Source organism: Eumetopias jubatus, unplaced genomic scaffold (assembly GCF_037043125.1).
Source record: "Eumetopias jubatus isolate StellerSeaLion01/CBP00866 unplaced genomic scaffold, mEumJub1_p1.0 scaffold_7, whole genome shotgun sequence".
In the NCBI taxonomy this organism is placed as follows: Eukaryota; Metazoa; Chordata; class Mammalia; order Carnivora; family Otariidae; genus Eumetopias; species Eumetopias jubatus.
In genome coordinates this window covers 126131955-126147877 of record NW_028274813.1, presented here as the reverse complement: position 1 = coordinate 126147877, position 15923 = coordinate 126131955, and the positions used below count along the sequence as shown (strand labels likewise).

Genomic DNA, 15923 nt, shown 5'->3' with positions numbered 1-15923 from the left:
CGCCACTGATTCTTCCCTACTCCCATGGCCCACCAACAGAGCAACGTGGTTTCTCAGTGCTGAGCTGTCATCAGAGAGTTAGTCTTCCTCTTCTCCTATCATGGCTGGGCAGATCCTCAACTCACTGGCCCCTTTGGTTCTCTTTGACATGTGTGTTTGTTTATGGCTTCATTCATGCAGCCCGAGTGTCCTGGGCTGCCTTCCTGCTGTCAGCAGCTTCCTATTCACTCAGTGAACGTCAGGACTTTATCACATACCAAAAAATCATCATCTAGTCTAACTTCTCAACCAACAACATCATTGATAGCCATTCATCTGGCTTCTGCTCAAACATTTCCAGACGCTGGCGGTTTTTAAAAGTGTGACACAGCATATCAAGAGAGCTACTACTAGAGAGAGTTATTTATCGCCAGGAATAGATATTCAACAACTGTTGAATTTCATATAGAACTGCAGTCTGTGTCCACGTTATCCTTCCTTTTGCCTTCCTGTGCTTTCTGAGATGATAGCAAGTACAATTATTTATATTCCAACTGGGAGAATTTGGAAATTTGTGGGTCTCCTATCAAGACCCCTTTGAGACGTTTTTACTTTTGGGATAAACATCTCCAGTATCTTGAGCTGTCCTTTGTTCACAAACATTCCCATTTCTCTTGGCTTTCTGTTTCCTCTTTATTGAGGTGTCCTGGCTTTTTCTAAAATGCCACACTCAGAAATGAGAAACACTATATTAGATATAAATTGGCCAGTATGAGGTACATTGGACGGATTGTTCTTCTAGTATATGGCCACTTTACTTCTCCAGAAGCAATTTATGATTAGATTAAGTTTTGACATCTGTGGCCTCTGATTCATTCTGAGCCAATCGCCATCTAAAACCTCTGGATGTCTCCTTCAAAATCTACCTCTTAGCTCCCTGTGTCTATCCTTCACTTGGGCCACTGTTTGAATCTAATTGTAGGACATTATATTTATTCCAAGTTAAATATTTCTATTTTTGCTAATTCTGTTCTTTTTGCCACTTACAATTTCCACTCTTGTTTACTCTGCCATCACTTGTCCTCAATTCTGCATCATTATGAAATTTGACAAACACCTTCGGTTGCCTATTCTGTGTCCTTAACTTAATATGCAAAGGCTACATTTCTAGAGACTAAGGAGCCAATGTGAGGAAACACTTCTTTAAAATATTAGGATTTCTGTCTCTTTTGAAACACACAATGTGTAGGTATCGTCTGTTAATTTTAAGTACACAGATCATAACTGTGCAGCTTGATAAACTGTCACAAAATGCACACACCATGCAACCACCAACCAAATCAAGTAAAAGAACATGACCAGCAATCCAGAGACATCAGACAATAATACCCAGCTTCCCAAAATAAACACTACCCTAATTTCTACCACCGTATTAGTTTTGCCTGTTTCTGAACATCATATAAAAGAAATCCTTGATCATGATCCCAGGGGCCTGGGATCAAGCCTTGCATCGGGCTCCCTGCTCATCGGGGAGCCTGTTTCTCCCTCTGCTCCTACTGCCTGCTCCCTCTCCACGCCCCCTCTCAAATAAAGAAATAAAATCTTAAAAAAAAAAAAAAAAAAAGAAATCCTTTGATGTACCCTTTCGTGTCTAGCTTGCTTTTTTATTCTCTGTGTTCAACAGTATTCTATCAAATGATTTTGCCACAATTAATCCATTATACTGTTTACAGTTTTAAGCTAGTAAAAATAGTGCTGCTGTGTACATTCTTTTTTTTTTTTAAAGATTTTATTTATTTATTTGACAGAGAGAGAGACAGCCAGAGAGGGAACACAAGCAGGGGGAGTGGGAGAGGGAGAAGCAGGCTTTCCGCGGAGCAGGGAGCCCAATGCGGGGCTCGATCCCAGAACCCTGGGTTCATGACCTGAGCCGAAGGCAGACGCTTAATGACTGAGCCACCCAGGAGCCCCTGCTGTGTACATTCTTGATATCTTCTGTTTCATTCCCCAGATTAGGGAAGTTCTCAGCATTCTTGTTATCTTCTGGTGCTCAGTGTATACATTTCTGTTGGGAGGTTTCTAGAATATGTGAATATTCAGCTTTAGAAGACATTCGCGAATTATTTTCCAAAGGAGTGTTATCAATTTATTGTCCATCTAGTCTAACTTCTCAACCAACAACATCATTGATAGCCATTCAACTGGATTCAAGTGTTCTGTTTCTTCTGTACTGTGGTCACCACTTGGCATTGTCTGTCTTCATGATGTTATTAGCATCCTAATAACCCCTTAGATACAGTGGCATCTCATTGTGGTATGCAAATTATATTTTCTTGACATTAATGAGGTTGAGTACACTTTCATTTGCTTAATAGCCATTTGGACATTCTCTTTTGTGAAATGTCAATTGAAGATTTTTGCCCATTTTAAAAAAAAAATGGGTTGTCGCTCTTTTCCTTGTTGATGTACAGAAATATATATATTTATTTGTTGGATATATGTATTACAAATAGGTTTTTTTACTCTTTGGTTTGCCTTTACACATTCTTCATAGTGTCCTTGTAACATAGAAAATCAGAGGTTAGAATGTCAATATCTAAAAGTCAAGTCACATATAACCTATCAATGTACAAATAAAAATCTAAATTTAAAAATAGGATTTAAAATAGCAGAAAAGTAGACACCTGGGTGGCTCAGTCAGTTAACGGTCTGCCTTTGGCTCAGGTCATGATCTCAGGGTCTTGAGATTGAGCCCCGCATCAGGCTCCCTGCTACGCAGGAGGTCTGCTTCTCCCTCTCCCTCTGCCTGCCGCTCCCCCTGCTTGTGCTCTCTCTCTCTGACAAATAAATAATTAAAATCTTTTTTAAAAATAGCAGAAAGCATTAATCTCATAAGACTAACTTTAAAGATGTGCAAGATACATTATTGAGAAAAATGAAAATTTGCCAATTCTCAGCAAATTTATCTACCTGGGTTCGATGCAATCTCAGTCAAAACCCACAGAGGGTGTTTTGTTTTGTTTTGTTTTTTATTTTGTGGAAACTTACAAGCTGATCTCAAACCAGACTGGAAGTGCAAAGAGCCAAGAATCACTGAGGCAGTCTTGACAAAGAATGAGAAAACTGGACAAATTATGTAGCGATATCAAAACTTGTTTTGAAGTTACAGTATTTCATACAAGTATTATTGATAAAACAACACCTAAATAAATCAATGGAGGAAAACGGATATTCCAGAAAGGGACTCCCATATATAGTCCCTTGATTTATGACAAAGTTGATACTGTGGTGCAGTGGGAAAGAGATGGTCTTGGAAGACTTATGGTCCTATGTAAAAAAGGTAGAAAATAAAAATAAATGTACCTCCCTACTTCATAATGTGTTAAAAAATAAATTCCACACAGATGGTGAATCGTAATATGAGAGATAAAGTAATACAGTGGCCTGGGCGTAACGACATAGGCTACTCTGTATGACCTTGGAGTTGGAATAAAATTTTTAGAGGACACAAACAAGAAATACACATAAATGAAAATACTTAAAAATTAGATACAGTCAGTGGCGCCAGGGTAGCTCAGTTGGTTAAGCATCTGACTTGATTCTGGCTCAGCCCATGATCTTAGGGTTGTGAGATTGAGCCCCACGTCAGTCTCTGTGCTCAGCACCAAGTCTGCTTGAGATTCTGTCTCTCCATCTCCCCTCTGATACTCGCTCTCTCTCACACTCTCTCTCTCTCAAATAAATAAATAAATCTTTTTAAAACATTAGATATAGTCCAAAGGCAGATGCTTAACTGACTGAGCTACCCAGGCGTCCCGCTTTTCTGCTATTCCCTGCTGTTCAGGGAGTCTTCCTTGGGGAGAAGATGAGTAAATTTTACATGTGGAAAGAAGGGAAGTAAATATTTAGATTAAGAACACAGTTTATTGAAGCAGTTAGCTTTTGCTAGATACCAAACAACCCCAAAACTTAGTGGCTTACGCAAAAACTACACATTATTTCCAGTGATACTATGTGAGAATCATCCAGGTAAACTGGGTGGTTCTTTGGGTCTGAGCCAGATGGATTCATTCACAGATCTAGTGGTTGGCTTTACCAGTACAACTCTTACCAAGATCACCAATGATCCTCATGCTACTGGTTCTGCTAAGTAAACAGTATCTGTCTGAGAAAGTTGACACTTTAGACATTTAAGAAACCAATAGACCTGGGGTGCCTGGGTGGCTCAGTCAGTTAAGTGTCTGCCTTCGGCTCAGTTCATGATCCCAGGGTCTTGGGATTGAGCCCCGCATTGGGCTTCCTGTTCAGTGGGAGAGTCTGCTTCTCCCTCTCCCTCTGCCCCTCCTCTCTGCTCTCTGCCTGTGTTCTCTCTCTCTCTCTTTCTCTCTCAAACAAATAAATAAAATAAAAGCGAGAAGAAACCAATAGACCTGACCTGGCTTTTTTTCCCTCTCACTGTTTGGCCATTGTAGGTCTTCTGTGATTTCCATGGCCACTCTCAAAAGAAGAATGTATTCCTTTATGGCTGTAGCATCAAGGAGACCCTGTGGCAAGCAGAGTCCACTGTGGGCACATCGACTCTCTTGGAAGACATCGGCTACAGGGTAAGTCATTGGGGAGAATGACACAACACATTTTGTGTCCATATTCTTGCCTTTGAGACACACATACTCCACCCATTTTTTTCCCCTAAATAAGCATTTTCATTCTTTTAACTATAGGATTATAATACAAACAGGTTGGAGGCATGTGCAACCTCTCTACATTTTTGATGAATAATAGCTGTACTACCTGGTTGCTCTGTTTTGTTTTCTATATGATATGATATAGTGCAAAGGGCATAAGAATTGGAGACACGAAACCTCATTTTAATGCCTGGCTTTACAATTATTAAGTGTGCGCCTAGGAGTCATTAACATTACCTCTCTGAATCACCATTCATCGTCTATGAAATGAGGATAGTAAAAATACTGCTTCTGTTTCATGTTTATGAGAGCAACAAAATGATACTGAACGTGAAAGGATCTTAAATAACTATGAAGAGATGGAAAAATGTAAGGCATTAGACCCTGGCATCCCTCTGTGTGAGCATGCTCTAGAAAGCAGAGCAGTGATCCACTGGAGCTAATTCTGCTTTTTTCTGGGTTCCAGTGGTTAGAGCTCAGTGATTCCCCCACTGAACCAAAGAGGAAGTTAAGAAAGGGTAAAGAAGGAGGGACTTCTTCCTGTCAGGAGAAAGGGGATTGGAAAGAAGTAGATGAGGCAATGTTGTCCCAATGCAAAATAAAAACTGGCCTTTATTTCAAATGTATATAGAAAACAAAGAAAAATTATTGGCTTGGAAAAGCCTCTAGTTCTCCTGTGTCTTTCTCCTTTACTTTCACATAGAACACTTTCTGGTCACCAGATGTATGGGGGTTTCACCCCACCAAGCACTTCTGAGCCACCAGCTGGGTGTCCTACAATTTAACTGAGTTATCTACCTGGAGACAGCATCAGATCCCACAGCTTAAGGACTCAGTTCCACAAGACTGCTTCCTACTTCAGATGCCTGTCACAGGTAGTCGGTCCCAGGTTCCCCACAACTTCTGTCTTAGCTATCAGTTCGAGGGACCCCTGACCTCCCCCCACTGCCTTGGATTCAGTTATTTGCTAGAGTGGCTCACAGAGCTCAGGGAAGCACTTACTGACATTTACCGGCTTATTAAAGGGTATGATAAAGGATGCAGACGAACAGCCAGGTAAGAACTACATAGGGCAAGGACTGGGAGGGTCCCAAGTACAGGAGCTTCTGTCCCTGTGGAGTCGGGGGTGGGTATCATCCTCCTGGTATGTGGATGTGTTCACCAACTTGGAAGCTTTCTGGACCCCATACTGTTGGAATTTTATGGAGGCTTCTTCATATAGCTGTGATCAATTTTTAACTCTTTTCCGGCTCCTCTCCCCACTCTAGAGAAGTGGGGATAGCCTGATCCAGGAGCCCACCCAGAATCACCTCATTAGAACAAAAGATGTTACTCATGCTCTTATCACTTAGGAATTTACAAGGGTTTTAGGAACACCATGTCAGGGACTGGGGATGAAGGACAAATTTATATTTCTTACTATAAATCACAATATCACAATATCATGGTACCTACCTCTTCCAAATCCTTTATTATTCTGGATATATGAATTTACTGTGTATACAACAGCTTCATTCCCTGGGTTAATGAGTACTAAAAGAGATAAATATCCACCAAACTACTATTTCTAGTACTACTAGTAATTAAATCTATTAATAGTATTAACACTGAATAAAATAATCAAAAAGGTATAATGAATGTAAGTGAATGTGTATACCCCAAAATACATAAGCAAAAATCGACAGAATTGAGGGAAGACATTTAAAAATTCAGTAATAATAGTTGGCTATTTTAATACTCTTCTCTCAGTAAGCAATAGAACAACAGAACAGAAAATTAGTAACTAGAGAATACCTGACCCGATTGATACATATGTAACAATTCTTAAAACAGAAAAATATACATTGTTTTTGAGTCCACATCAGAATTATCCTAGGTAGACCTTATACTAGACTAAAAAACAAGTCTCAGTGTGTTTTAAAGGACTGAGATCATACAGGTATGTTCACTTACTGTGACATTATTAAATTATAAATCAACTTTTGTAAGATTCTGGGAGATGTTTGAATATTTGGAAATTAAACAACATACTCCAAAATAACTCCTGGGCCAAAGAAGAAATCAGAAGGAAATTAGAAAATGTCCTAAACTGAATAAAAATAAAAATACAGTATATTGAATGTATGGTATATAGTTAAAATAGTGCTTAGAGAAAAGTTGTAGTTTTGAATGCTTCTATAAGAGGTGGAAAGGTCTAGGGCACCTGGGTGGCTCAGATAGTTAAGTGTCTGCCTTTGGCTCAGGTCGTGATCTCCAGGTTCTGGGATCCAGTCCCACGTCAGGCTCCTGGCTCAGCGGGGAGTCTGCTTCTCCCTCAATAAAAAGGGACAAACTACCGTTATATGCAACAATGTAAACCTAAAAAGAAGTCATAGGCAAACGAAAAATGTATGGTTTAATTTACATGACATTTCCAAAAAAGGCAAAAATTATAGTTAAGAAGCAGATCAGAGGGGTGCCTGGGTGGCTCAGTTGTTAAGCGTCTGCCTTCGGCTTAGGTCATGATCCCAGGGTCCTGGGATCGAGCCCCGCATCGGGCTCCCTGCTCCGCGGGAAGCCTGCTTCTCCCTCTCCCACTCCCCCTGCTTGTGTTCCGTCTCTTGGCTGTCTCTCTCTGTCAAAGAAATAAATAAAATCTTAAAAAAAAAAAAAAAAAAGCAGATCAGGGGTTGCCGAGGGCGGGATCAACTGGAAGTGAGCTTGAAAGACATGTTTGTATGGTGATGAAAGTGTTCGAAACTGGATTGTTGGTAATGGCTGCAAAACCGTATACATTTCCTAAAAGTCATCATACTGTTCACTTACCTCAATAAAGCTGATATACATATTTTTAAAAGTAAACATTTATTATCTACCGTGTTCCAAGCACTGTGTTTGGTATTTATGTAATGAAGCTGAGCAGAGCATGGACTTCTAAGAAATAAGAGTTGGGGAGAGAGGCAGATTATCAGAAACTTAGAAGGACAGAATAATAAACACAAGAATGGAAATACCAGGAGGTAACACAGAAAAGATTGATTAACTATTGGCGCAGAGCTGAGTAGATGATCCCAATGGACAAGGGTTTGAGGGGCAAATATGGATGAGCGGTGTTGGGACGTTCCCTGAAAAAAAAAAAAACATATATCACGAATAATTTTTAATTAAGCTTGATTTCAAGAGAAATCTGAAGAAATAGAATGACATGAATCCTGTGATAATTACAACTTGAGCCTTAAAGAATTTTAACCGCTAGTTGTGGATCACAGTGAATTGAGGAGAGGTGGCTTGAAATCAGTTCTTCGGCACCTCTGCCTGGGAAGCCTCTCTTGTTAGTGACTTTTCCCGACATTGATCTTCTTCATAAATTTCCATTTGTAAGCAGTTGCAAAGATAACACCTGTGGGTGGTACTTATACGGCCGAGCATGTGCCAGGCACTGTTCATAGCACCCCGTGTGCATTTAATTTTTTTAATCTTCCCAACTACTGCATATTCTCGAATAGTGCGCAGCCGTAGGATACGCTTAACCAATGTTTGTGGAGTGAACAGGTACTTTGAATAGCATCCCGTTTCACACATGAGGGAGGGGAGATGCAGAGATGAGCTAAAATGTCTAAAGGTCCCACAGGTAGCAAGAGCTGGGATAGGGACCCAGGTGACTGAGCACCAGAGTTCACCAATTCTGACCCCAGTGGTCTTCTAAAGTGTGTGCTCTTTGAGACAGAAACTAAACTGTGAGTCTCCTGCTCTGCAGTTCAGAATGAAAGAGGAGGTCAAAGCAGGAATGGGCCTCTTTGGGTGCTTGGTAAACGGGGATTATCTCAGTGAAGAGAAGGGAAATCTGCAATGCAAAGGGAGGTTTGAAAAACTGTTTTTTCCATCTTGGAAGTTTGAATATTTGAGCAGAGTAACTCCCCTCTCTTCTAAACCTTCACCCGTCAGCAAACCCCACTCTAAAGAGCGCAGTAACAACACTGCACATTTACTGAGGGTTCCGATTGCTTTCCCCCTTCACTCAAGGTAGGGACTAGTCTTACCCCCCACCTTCTTTGATGACAAAAATGAGGGTTAGCAGAGTTAAGCGACCTGCTCCAAGTCAAACCGCAGAGTGCGACTCCAGAATTCATACTTTTGACTCCTAGTCCCAACCATGCTCTTGCCACATGCTTAATTTGGAGAAAAGAGAAGACATTTGAGTTCTGTAGGGTTGACCGTGGGGAGCCGGAGTCCCAGAGATGGCCTCTCCCTGGAAATGAGCTCTGAGCTAGGAGCTGTCTCGTGAGTTCATAGTCAGCACATCTTTGAGAGTTAATATTTTCTGTGAATTTGGGAAACTAGACAGGGCTTGGAATAGTCAGCAGAAAGCAGATGAATTGAAATGCAACTCAGGCTTCTACAGTGTGCCTCAAAACCAGAATTAATGAATCTGGATCATCCCTTCCCCCATGAGCTGAGGCTGCTCTCGACCCAGCTGCTCCTGGACAAATGGGATTCAGTGTCTTTGGGGATGCAGAAGACTCATGCTCAGGGCTGCTTCATGTCTAGTCTTTTAATCCTTGCTGGGTCTGTGTTGAGACCATGCTAGATGCCAGCTCGTGGGCCATGCTCTGTGTGTACATTATGTCATCCGTTCCTTGTATTCTTTACACGCCCATGGGATTGTAATGCCTATTTAAGAAGTAGTTCTTGGCAGTGGTTAAATTAAGCTCGTGTGATCTATATTAGAACATCTGGGTTGACATTCTGGATTTGTCCTTACTAGCTCTGTGACCATTGAAAAGATACTTGTCGGGCCTCTATATTATGAGATAATAATAGAACTTGGTTCAAAGACTTATGATGATTAAAAGAATTAATGCATATAAAATACATAGTAAGTGTTCAGTGAAAAGTTATCTATTATAATTTTCAAGTTTTGGGAACCCAGATTAAGTTTAAGGGCACAGAGCAAGTGGGAGGGCAAGAGTTGAATGTCCCAAGTCTTTTTCCATCCAAGGTGGGAGATCCCAGGGAGCACTGAAACAAGGCTCCAGTGGACCGATTCATATACAGAGTTCATCTATTCCTTGTTCATTTACAAAACAGAACAAGATAATCTCCAGCTATTAGAGTTATCATTATCTTCATTTCTCACTCTGACATAGATCAATTTGTGTGAAATCAAAAGAGAAATAGAATCAAGACTTTTTTTTTAATCAGTGCTGTAGTAGTTTTGGAGTCCATTACTTAATGAATGGATAAACTGTTGCTTTGGACATGTAGGAGAGATACTCCAACTGCACCTTGTAAATCCCACATCCTCCAGGCTCCAGTAATGGGATCGTAGCTTGTAGAGCTTTCTGAGATATACACCATTAAATCGAACATGTGTGGTCATTTGCACAGGGGCTATGTGAGCTAAGAAAATCAGGTTCACTTAAGAAAGAAGGAGAGATCATTTAAATGATGTCCAATTAGTCTTTTTACAGCAAGGTAAAACATTGATAAATTAAAACTATTTTCAAGTATTTTAATCACTTTAGTTGCTATATATACATACATATGTATATATATACATACACACTATGTATGTTACATATAGTATATATATAAATAGTATATTTATGTCTAAGCAGTCCTCTAAGGGTCTGGACTAGCAGATTCTGTTTATTTCTGCAAATAATTATGGAGTGCCCTCTATGAGCTGCACATCTTTGTGTGTAGAGATTTTCCTGTAAATGAGACACAGACCTGCCCTTATGGAACTTCTGGGCTGCAGAAGATACAGAAAATAAACAGCTGATTACATGAACATTAATTTTACTTTAATTGTGATGAACTTTTTGAAGGAGAAAAATGGGGTGAAGGAATCACAGGGAGAGAGGGACAAGTGTGGATAGATGAAATCAATTATGGGGGCAATTGTGGACTCAGGTGAGGACGTTAAGCAGCTCAATTTCCATGTCAAATGATGCTGTAGATCTGCAAGCTATGTTGGAACATAAAGATCATACTAAATTATATGAATAATTATGTTAACATATACATACATTATAGGTAATTTATAATATAATTAATAATTGTATTAATCTTTATATTAATGTAATTAAGTTATATTAAGTAGGGGAACAGTAAGAACCCAGGGATATTAAGAGATTTGCTCAATGTTCTAGAAATTAACAAAATTGCGTTTCTTTTTTTTAAAGATTTTTTAAATCTATTTGTCAGAGAGAGAGAGAGAGGGAGAGAGAGAGAGAGCACAAGCAGGGGGAGTGGCAAGCAGAGGGAGAAGCAGGCTCCTTGCTGAGCAAGGAGCCCGATGCGGGACTTGATCCCAGGACCCTGGGATCATGACCTGAGCTGAAGGCAGAGGCTTAATGGACTGAGCCACCCAGGCGTCCCACAAAATTGCATTTCTTTAAAAATAATTTCTCAATTATATTCTCATTCTGCTGCTCCACCTTCTCCCCACAATTTGTCCAAAAGTCTCAAGTTTCACTGTTTGTTATCAAATGTACATAATTTTATATTATGTGCTAGCTTGTGGATACTCTGTGAACAGTGAAGTAGAGGACCCTTCTTGCTAATGTCGCAGAAATTTGGGACTATCTAGGTCCAGTATTTCCACTAACCCAAGGACCTAATGTGCCATCAGTTCTTGAGTCATCGTTCTTGGATAGGGGAGTTCTGGTGACTAGAGGCCCCCTCTCTGTCAATCAGAGAGTGGCAAGGATCTACAGATGCTTTCTAAATATAGATAAAGTGGTCTCACATAAAACCTTTCTACTCTAGGAAATGGCGGGATGGAAGAACCCAGAAAGGGGGGCGCCTGGGTGGCTCAGTCGGTTAAGCATCCAACTCTCAGTTTCGGCTTAGGTCATGATCTTAGGGTCCTCGGATCAGGCCCCGCATCATGGGCTGTGCACTCAGCTCAGAGTCTGCTGGAAATTATGTCCCTCTCCCTCTGCTCTCCCCCCTGTTCTCTGTTGTATTCTCCTTCTTTCTCAAATAAATAAATAAAATCTTCTATATATATGAAGAACCCAGAGAGGGAGTATTTTTTAGAGTTTTGTAACTGGTCCAGCCTCAGATTTATGGATCACAAGATGAGACTAGAGGGGTACCTGGGTTACTCAGTCGGTTAAGCATCTGCCTTCAGCTGGGGTTATGATCCCAGGGTCCTGGGATTGAGCCCTGTCGGTCTCCCTGCTCCATGGGGAGCCTGTTTCTTCCTCTCCCTCTGCCTCTTCCTCTGCTTGTGTACTTCTCTCTCTCTCTCTCTGTCTCTCTCTGTCTCTCTCTCATGCACATGCATTCTCTCTTTCTCTCTGTCATGAATAAATAAAATATTAAAAAAAAAACAGATGGGACTAGAAAGTTCATTTTGGCAGTCATACTCTTTTAGGAAACTTCATATGCAACCCTCAGTGGTTATCGATGACTTGTCTATCTGGGATAAGTGAACAGTCAAACAGTAGTTTGACTTAGAGCTAGAAAACCATGAGATTGGGTGGAGTCACTCTCTAAATTTCAGTCCCCATGAAATCTGTGGCTTTCCATGGAGTTCATTTCAGCAATGTATGAGGATGAATGTACCTGCAACATCCGTCCACAGTGATGCCGGAACATGGAACTGAAAGATCGTGGTCTTTGGAGTTGGCCAGGTTGACATTTGGCTCCCATTCCAGCCTCTTTGTAGTTGGACTTATGCTATTTCTTTCTTGCTTTTCTAAGTCTCAGTTTCCTCATTTAAGAGCAAAAAGCAACAGACGCATAGTATCCATTGCTTAGGGTTGATGTAAGATTTGCAGCAGTATATATTAAGTGTTTGATATACTGAGATACTCAATAAATGTTGAGATGTTATTTTTTATGATGCACATCCCCAGCTCATCATAGTTTTATTTTTTATTGTAGACTCTTCCCCAAATCCTTGATAAGCTAGCCCCAGCATTCACAATGAGCAGCTGCAGCTTCGTCGTGGAGAAATCCCGAGCCTCCACAGCCCGGGTGGTGGTGTGGAGAGAGATGGGGGTGTCCAAAAGCTACACCATGGAGAGCAGCTACTGTGGTTGCAACCAGGGACCCTATCAGGTATGTGAGGCTCCAGCATACACATGCTTTCTGTCTGGCAGCAATTTACTGTAATGGGGGGGGTGGCTATCAAAGACCACTCATTTCTTCTTTCTCTCCCGAGAGTGGAAGAAGTCTCCAGGTAGTCTGGCGCAGCGACCTGATCTTGCAGAACTAGCTCAATGATTGCCTTCACTGGCAGCACTGTCTGTGTTGATCCTGCAAGCTGTCTGTACGTTCCTGCTGATTTGGTTTCTCAAATCATCTGCCCTTGCCAGCAAGTGGCAAGGAGCCTCCCTGAGACATGTACCCCCAGCTTTGATGGAACCTCTGCCCAGCCCTGTTCTATGCATGGGGGTCTCCTGTTACCCTCTGCACGAGTCAAGTAGCTCCCCTTGCATCATCAAGCCCATAGGTTGGTGCGTAGATAGTGTGCTCTACGTCGTGTATCGTATGCCTCTATCTTACGTGCTTATCTAAATCATCAGCTCTCTGTTACCCTGCTGTCCCCAGAGTACACAGAAGTGAATACCTGACATGCATCTCCCCCGCGTGAGTGGATCTGGGACTCAGGCTCCGGTGTCAAGGGAAAGGCTCGTCTAAATCATGTTCTGTCTACAGTTGCATTAACTGCACAAGCAGCTGGATAGCTGCCGTAGCAGGCTCTTCTGGCTGTTCTTCCCACTCCCCCACTAGAGGAGCATAAATAAGGGACACTGTGACAGTAGTCCCATGGTAATAGATTCTTTTAAATTTGTTAGGTGAGCTGACAGCCTTCCATTCAACCCCAAGGATACCTGGACCTTACCGGCATTAAAGCTCATTGTGCTGACTTTGATTCTCCTGGAACAGCCAGGAAGCACTTGGCATCTACGTGGTCCTGTGCTCGTGAAAATCTGTTAGCTATCAAACGGAGTATAGGGAGTGACAGGTGATGAATATTATCTAGCTTCCCACTGGCCCAAGAGTTTTTTTTTTTTTTGATACTCAGGGCTACTGAACCACCAGCTTTGACCTATTAATTCTGTCAAATAGCCAATTTGTTTAAGCAGTTGCTAAAAATAAGTGTTCTCTTACTGAATTAATAAATCATTAGATTGAATTAGTCCATTTTACCCACATGAATGTCGATGCAGAGTAAGTAGAGATCATTGGAGGGGCGTGGGATCAGGCACCAGCAGACCTCCCTTTTCCACTTATCAGCAATGTTGCAAGCCACATACCTCTATGAACCTGTGTGTCATGTATCAGATATTGATATTCATAAAGATTCCTTTCCTCCCCGCCGCACAAGAGTTTTGTAAAGGCCAAAAGAGAACGCAGATAGGAATGCACTTGGAGGTTACATCATCAGGAATAGGTTCAGTCTCTTGGCATTCAAAACCCATAGGATTGGGAAAAATAGGTTTGGAATATTGTGACTCTGAGGCCTTATGGATATAGACTTGTATCCCTCTAGTTGTGTGCCTCTTAATGAATAGGGGCCAGTCGCTTGTCTAAAGGACAACTGCATGCATCCTTCACAGATCTATTGGATTGGTGACTTTTCATTGACTTTGTTTCTCCAAGCACCAATTCAGACTCACAGCTTCCAGTCAGATAACCATCAATGCCATTCACCATAAGTCAACTAGAAACTCAAAGTCCTCCGGAGTTGTGGTTTGAAAACTAAATGACTCATAGGTTCAGGCCCCCACCCACCCACCATCTTCCATGTAACAAACACAGGGGCTGTTACAAATGACAAAGGATGAAAGAAGCTTGCCCAGTGGGATGGCTTTCACGTGTCATCTCAGCATTTGCCCTGTGCGATTGTCCACGTGGTCTTTGCCTGAGGTCTTTGTAGGAAAGGATGGAGAAGGAATTGGCTAGAGAAAGCCCTAATGGTGCCAGACCTGGTTTTACTTTAACAATCCCATTCTCTATATGAAACACCTCTCCGAATGGATTGGTTTTCTCTTTCCCTTTGTTTTTCTGTCCTTACAAACGTTGTTAGGTCACTGAGCAGAATTGCAGACAGTGAGTAAGAGGATGGTGAATAATTTTACATATGGGGGGGCACCCCAGGGGAAGGAAGCCAGCCCAGAGTTGGGTGTTTTGGTGATTTTTGTTTGAGGTGTATAATGAAGTCTATGAGCTATAAAGCAGTATAGAAATTTCCATCCTGAACATATTGCAAATGATTTTTGTACATTGAGAAGCTTAGTCCCAACTGAGTCCTGAGGTTATTATTCTAAGGTCATCTTTCCATTTTTTGTTTAGCATTACCATTTATCCAAAAGATGGAGGATACTTAAGTACACCCACGAGGGGCATTCCTTCCTTCCTTCATAAGAATATAAATATTTTTGCAGTTTCTCTGGTTAACGTGGCTTTAAAGTAGTTCCAATCATTTCTCCCCCAGCACACTAAGTACCTGATTTGTTAGTACTGAAATGAAATATCATTTCTTACAGTGACATTTATGTTGGAACTGCATTAAAGAACATAAGCTATTACCTTCAAATAATTATTATTAATATGATATTTTCTCTTCTATTTTCCAGTCTATAGTTGGCTAATTTAAAAAAAAAAAAACAACTCTCTCCCTTTTGTTTCTTTGGAATGTAGTCTCTACTGCTAGGTTATACACTTACATCCATAATTTGTATTTAATGTGGAAGTCCCACCCACCGAGAGATTTACTTTACCTATTAGGGACGGGCCCAAAGCTATTGAGGCTGTTGAGGGAAAAACCAAAATGGAATCATGCATCCTCTTGGGGCTCATTTTTCTAGAGGCATCCAGTCTATGTGGATAGCTGTGTACCTCCCACTGAGTGTTTGTGACCTGGGGTCACATACCTGGTGTGTTGGCATATACAGAGGCATGTGACTGGGCCCCATGGGCTGCTTGTGGCTCAGGAGGACAATGTGAGTACTCCCACCCAAGCAGGCTCTCCACATGCTTGTTAGTAGTACTGTTGACTTGGGAGCAGAGTGGGTCTTAGTCAGAGGAAGGACAGAAGATGGGTGACTCAGGGGAGGTCTGAAGGTCTCAACTGATACATAAATCCCCCTATCGGCACACTGCCTCCCATGAACCTTCCAGCAATCCATAGGCTCCATCACCAACAGAGGGGTTTTTCAGTAACCCAAACCTATTCAAGTCACAGTATTGCCCGTAATCCTTGACTGTGTCTCGAGAAATTCCAGCTCATTATCATGACAGGTAAGGCCTTTTACA

The 15923-nt window shown here is 41.4% G+C and overlaps 1 protein-coding gene across 1 annotated transcript in view; it reads left to right on the top strand.

The window, feature by feature from the left end:
* Positions 1–15923, top strand: part of AGBL1 (AGBL carboxypeptidase 1) — a 732091-nt gene that overhangs the window by 399684 nt on the left and 316484 nt on the right. The window contains exons 20-21 of the mRNA XM_088025191.1: positions 4452–4583; positions 12543–12719. Coding sequence (XP_087881317.1) covers positions 4452–4583; positions 12543–12719 — 309 coding nt within the window. The remainder of the gene's footprint in view (positions 1–4451; positions 4584–12542; positions 12720–15923) is intronic.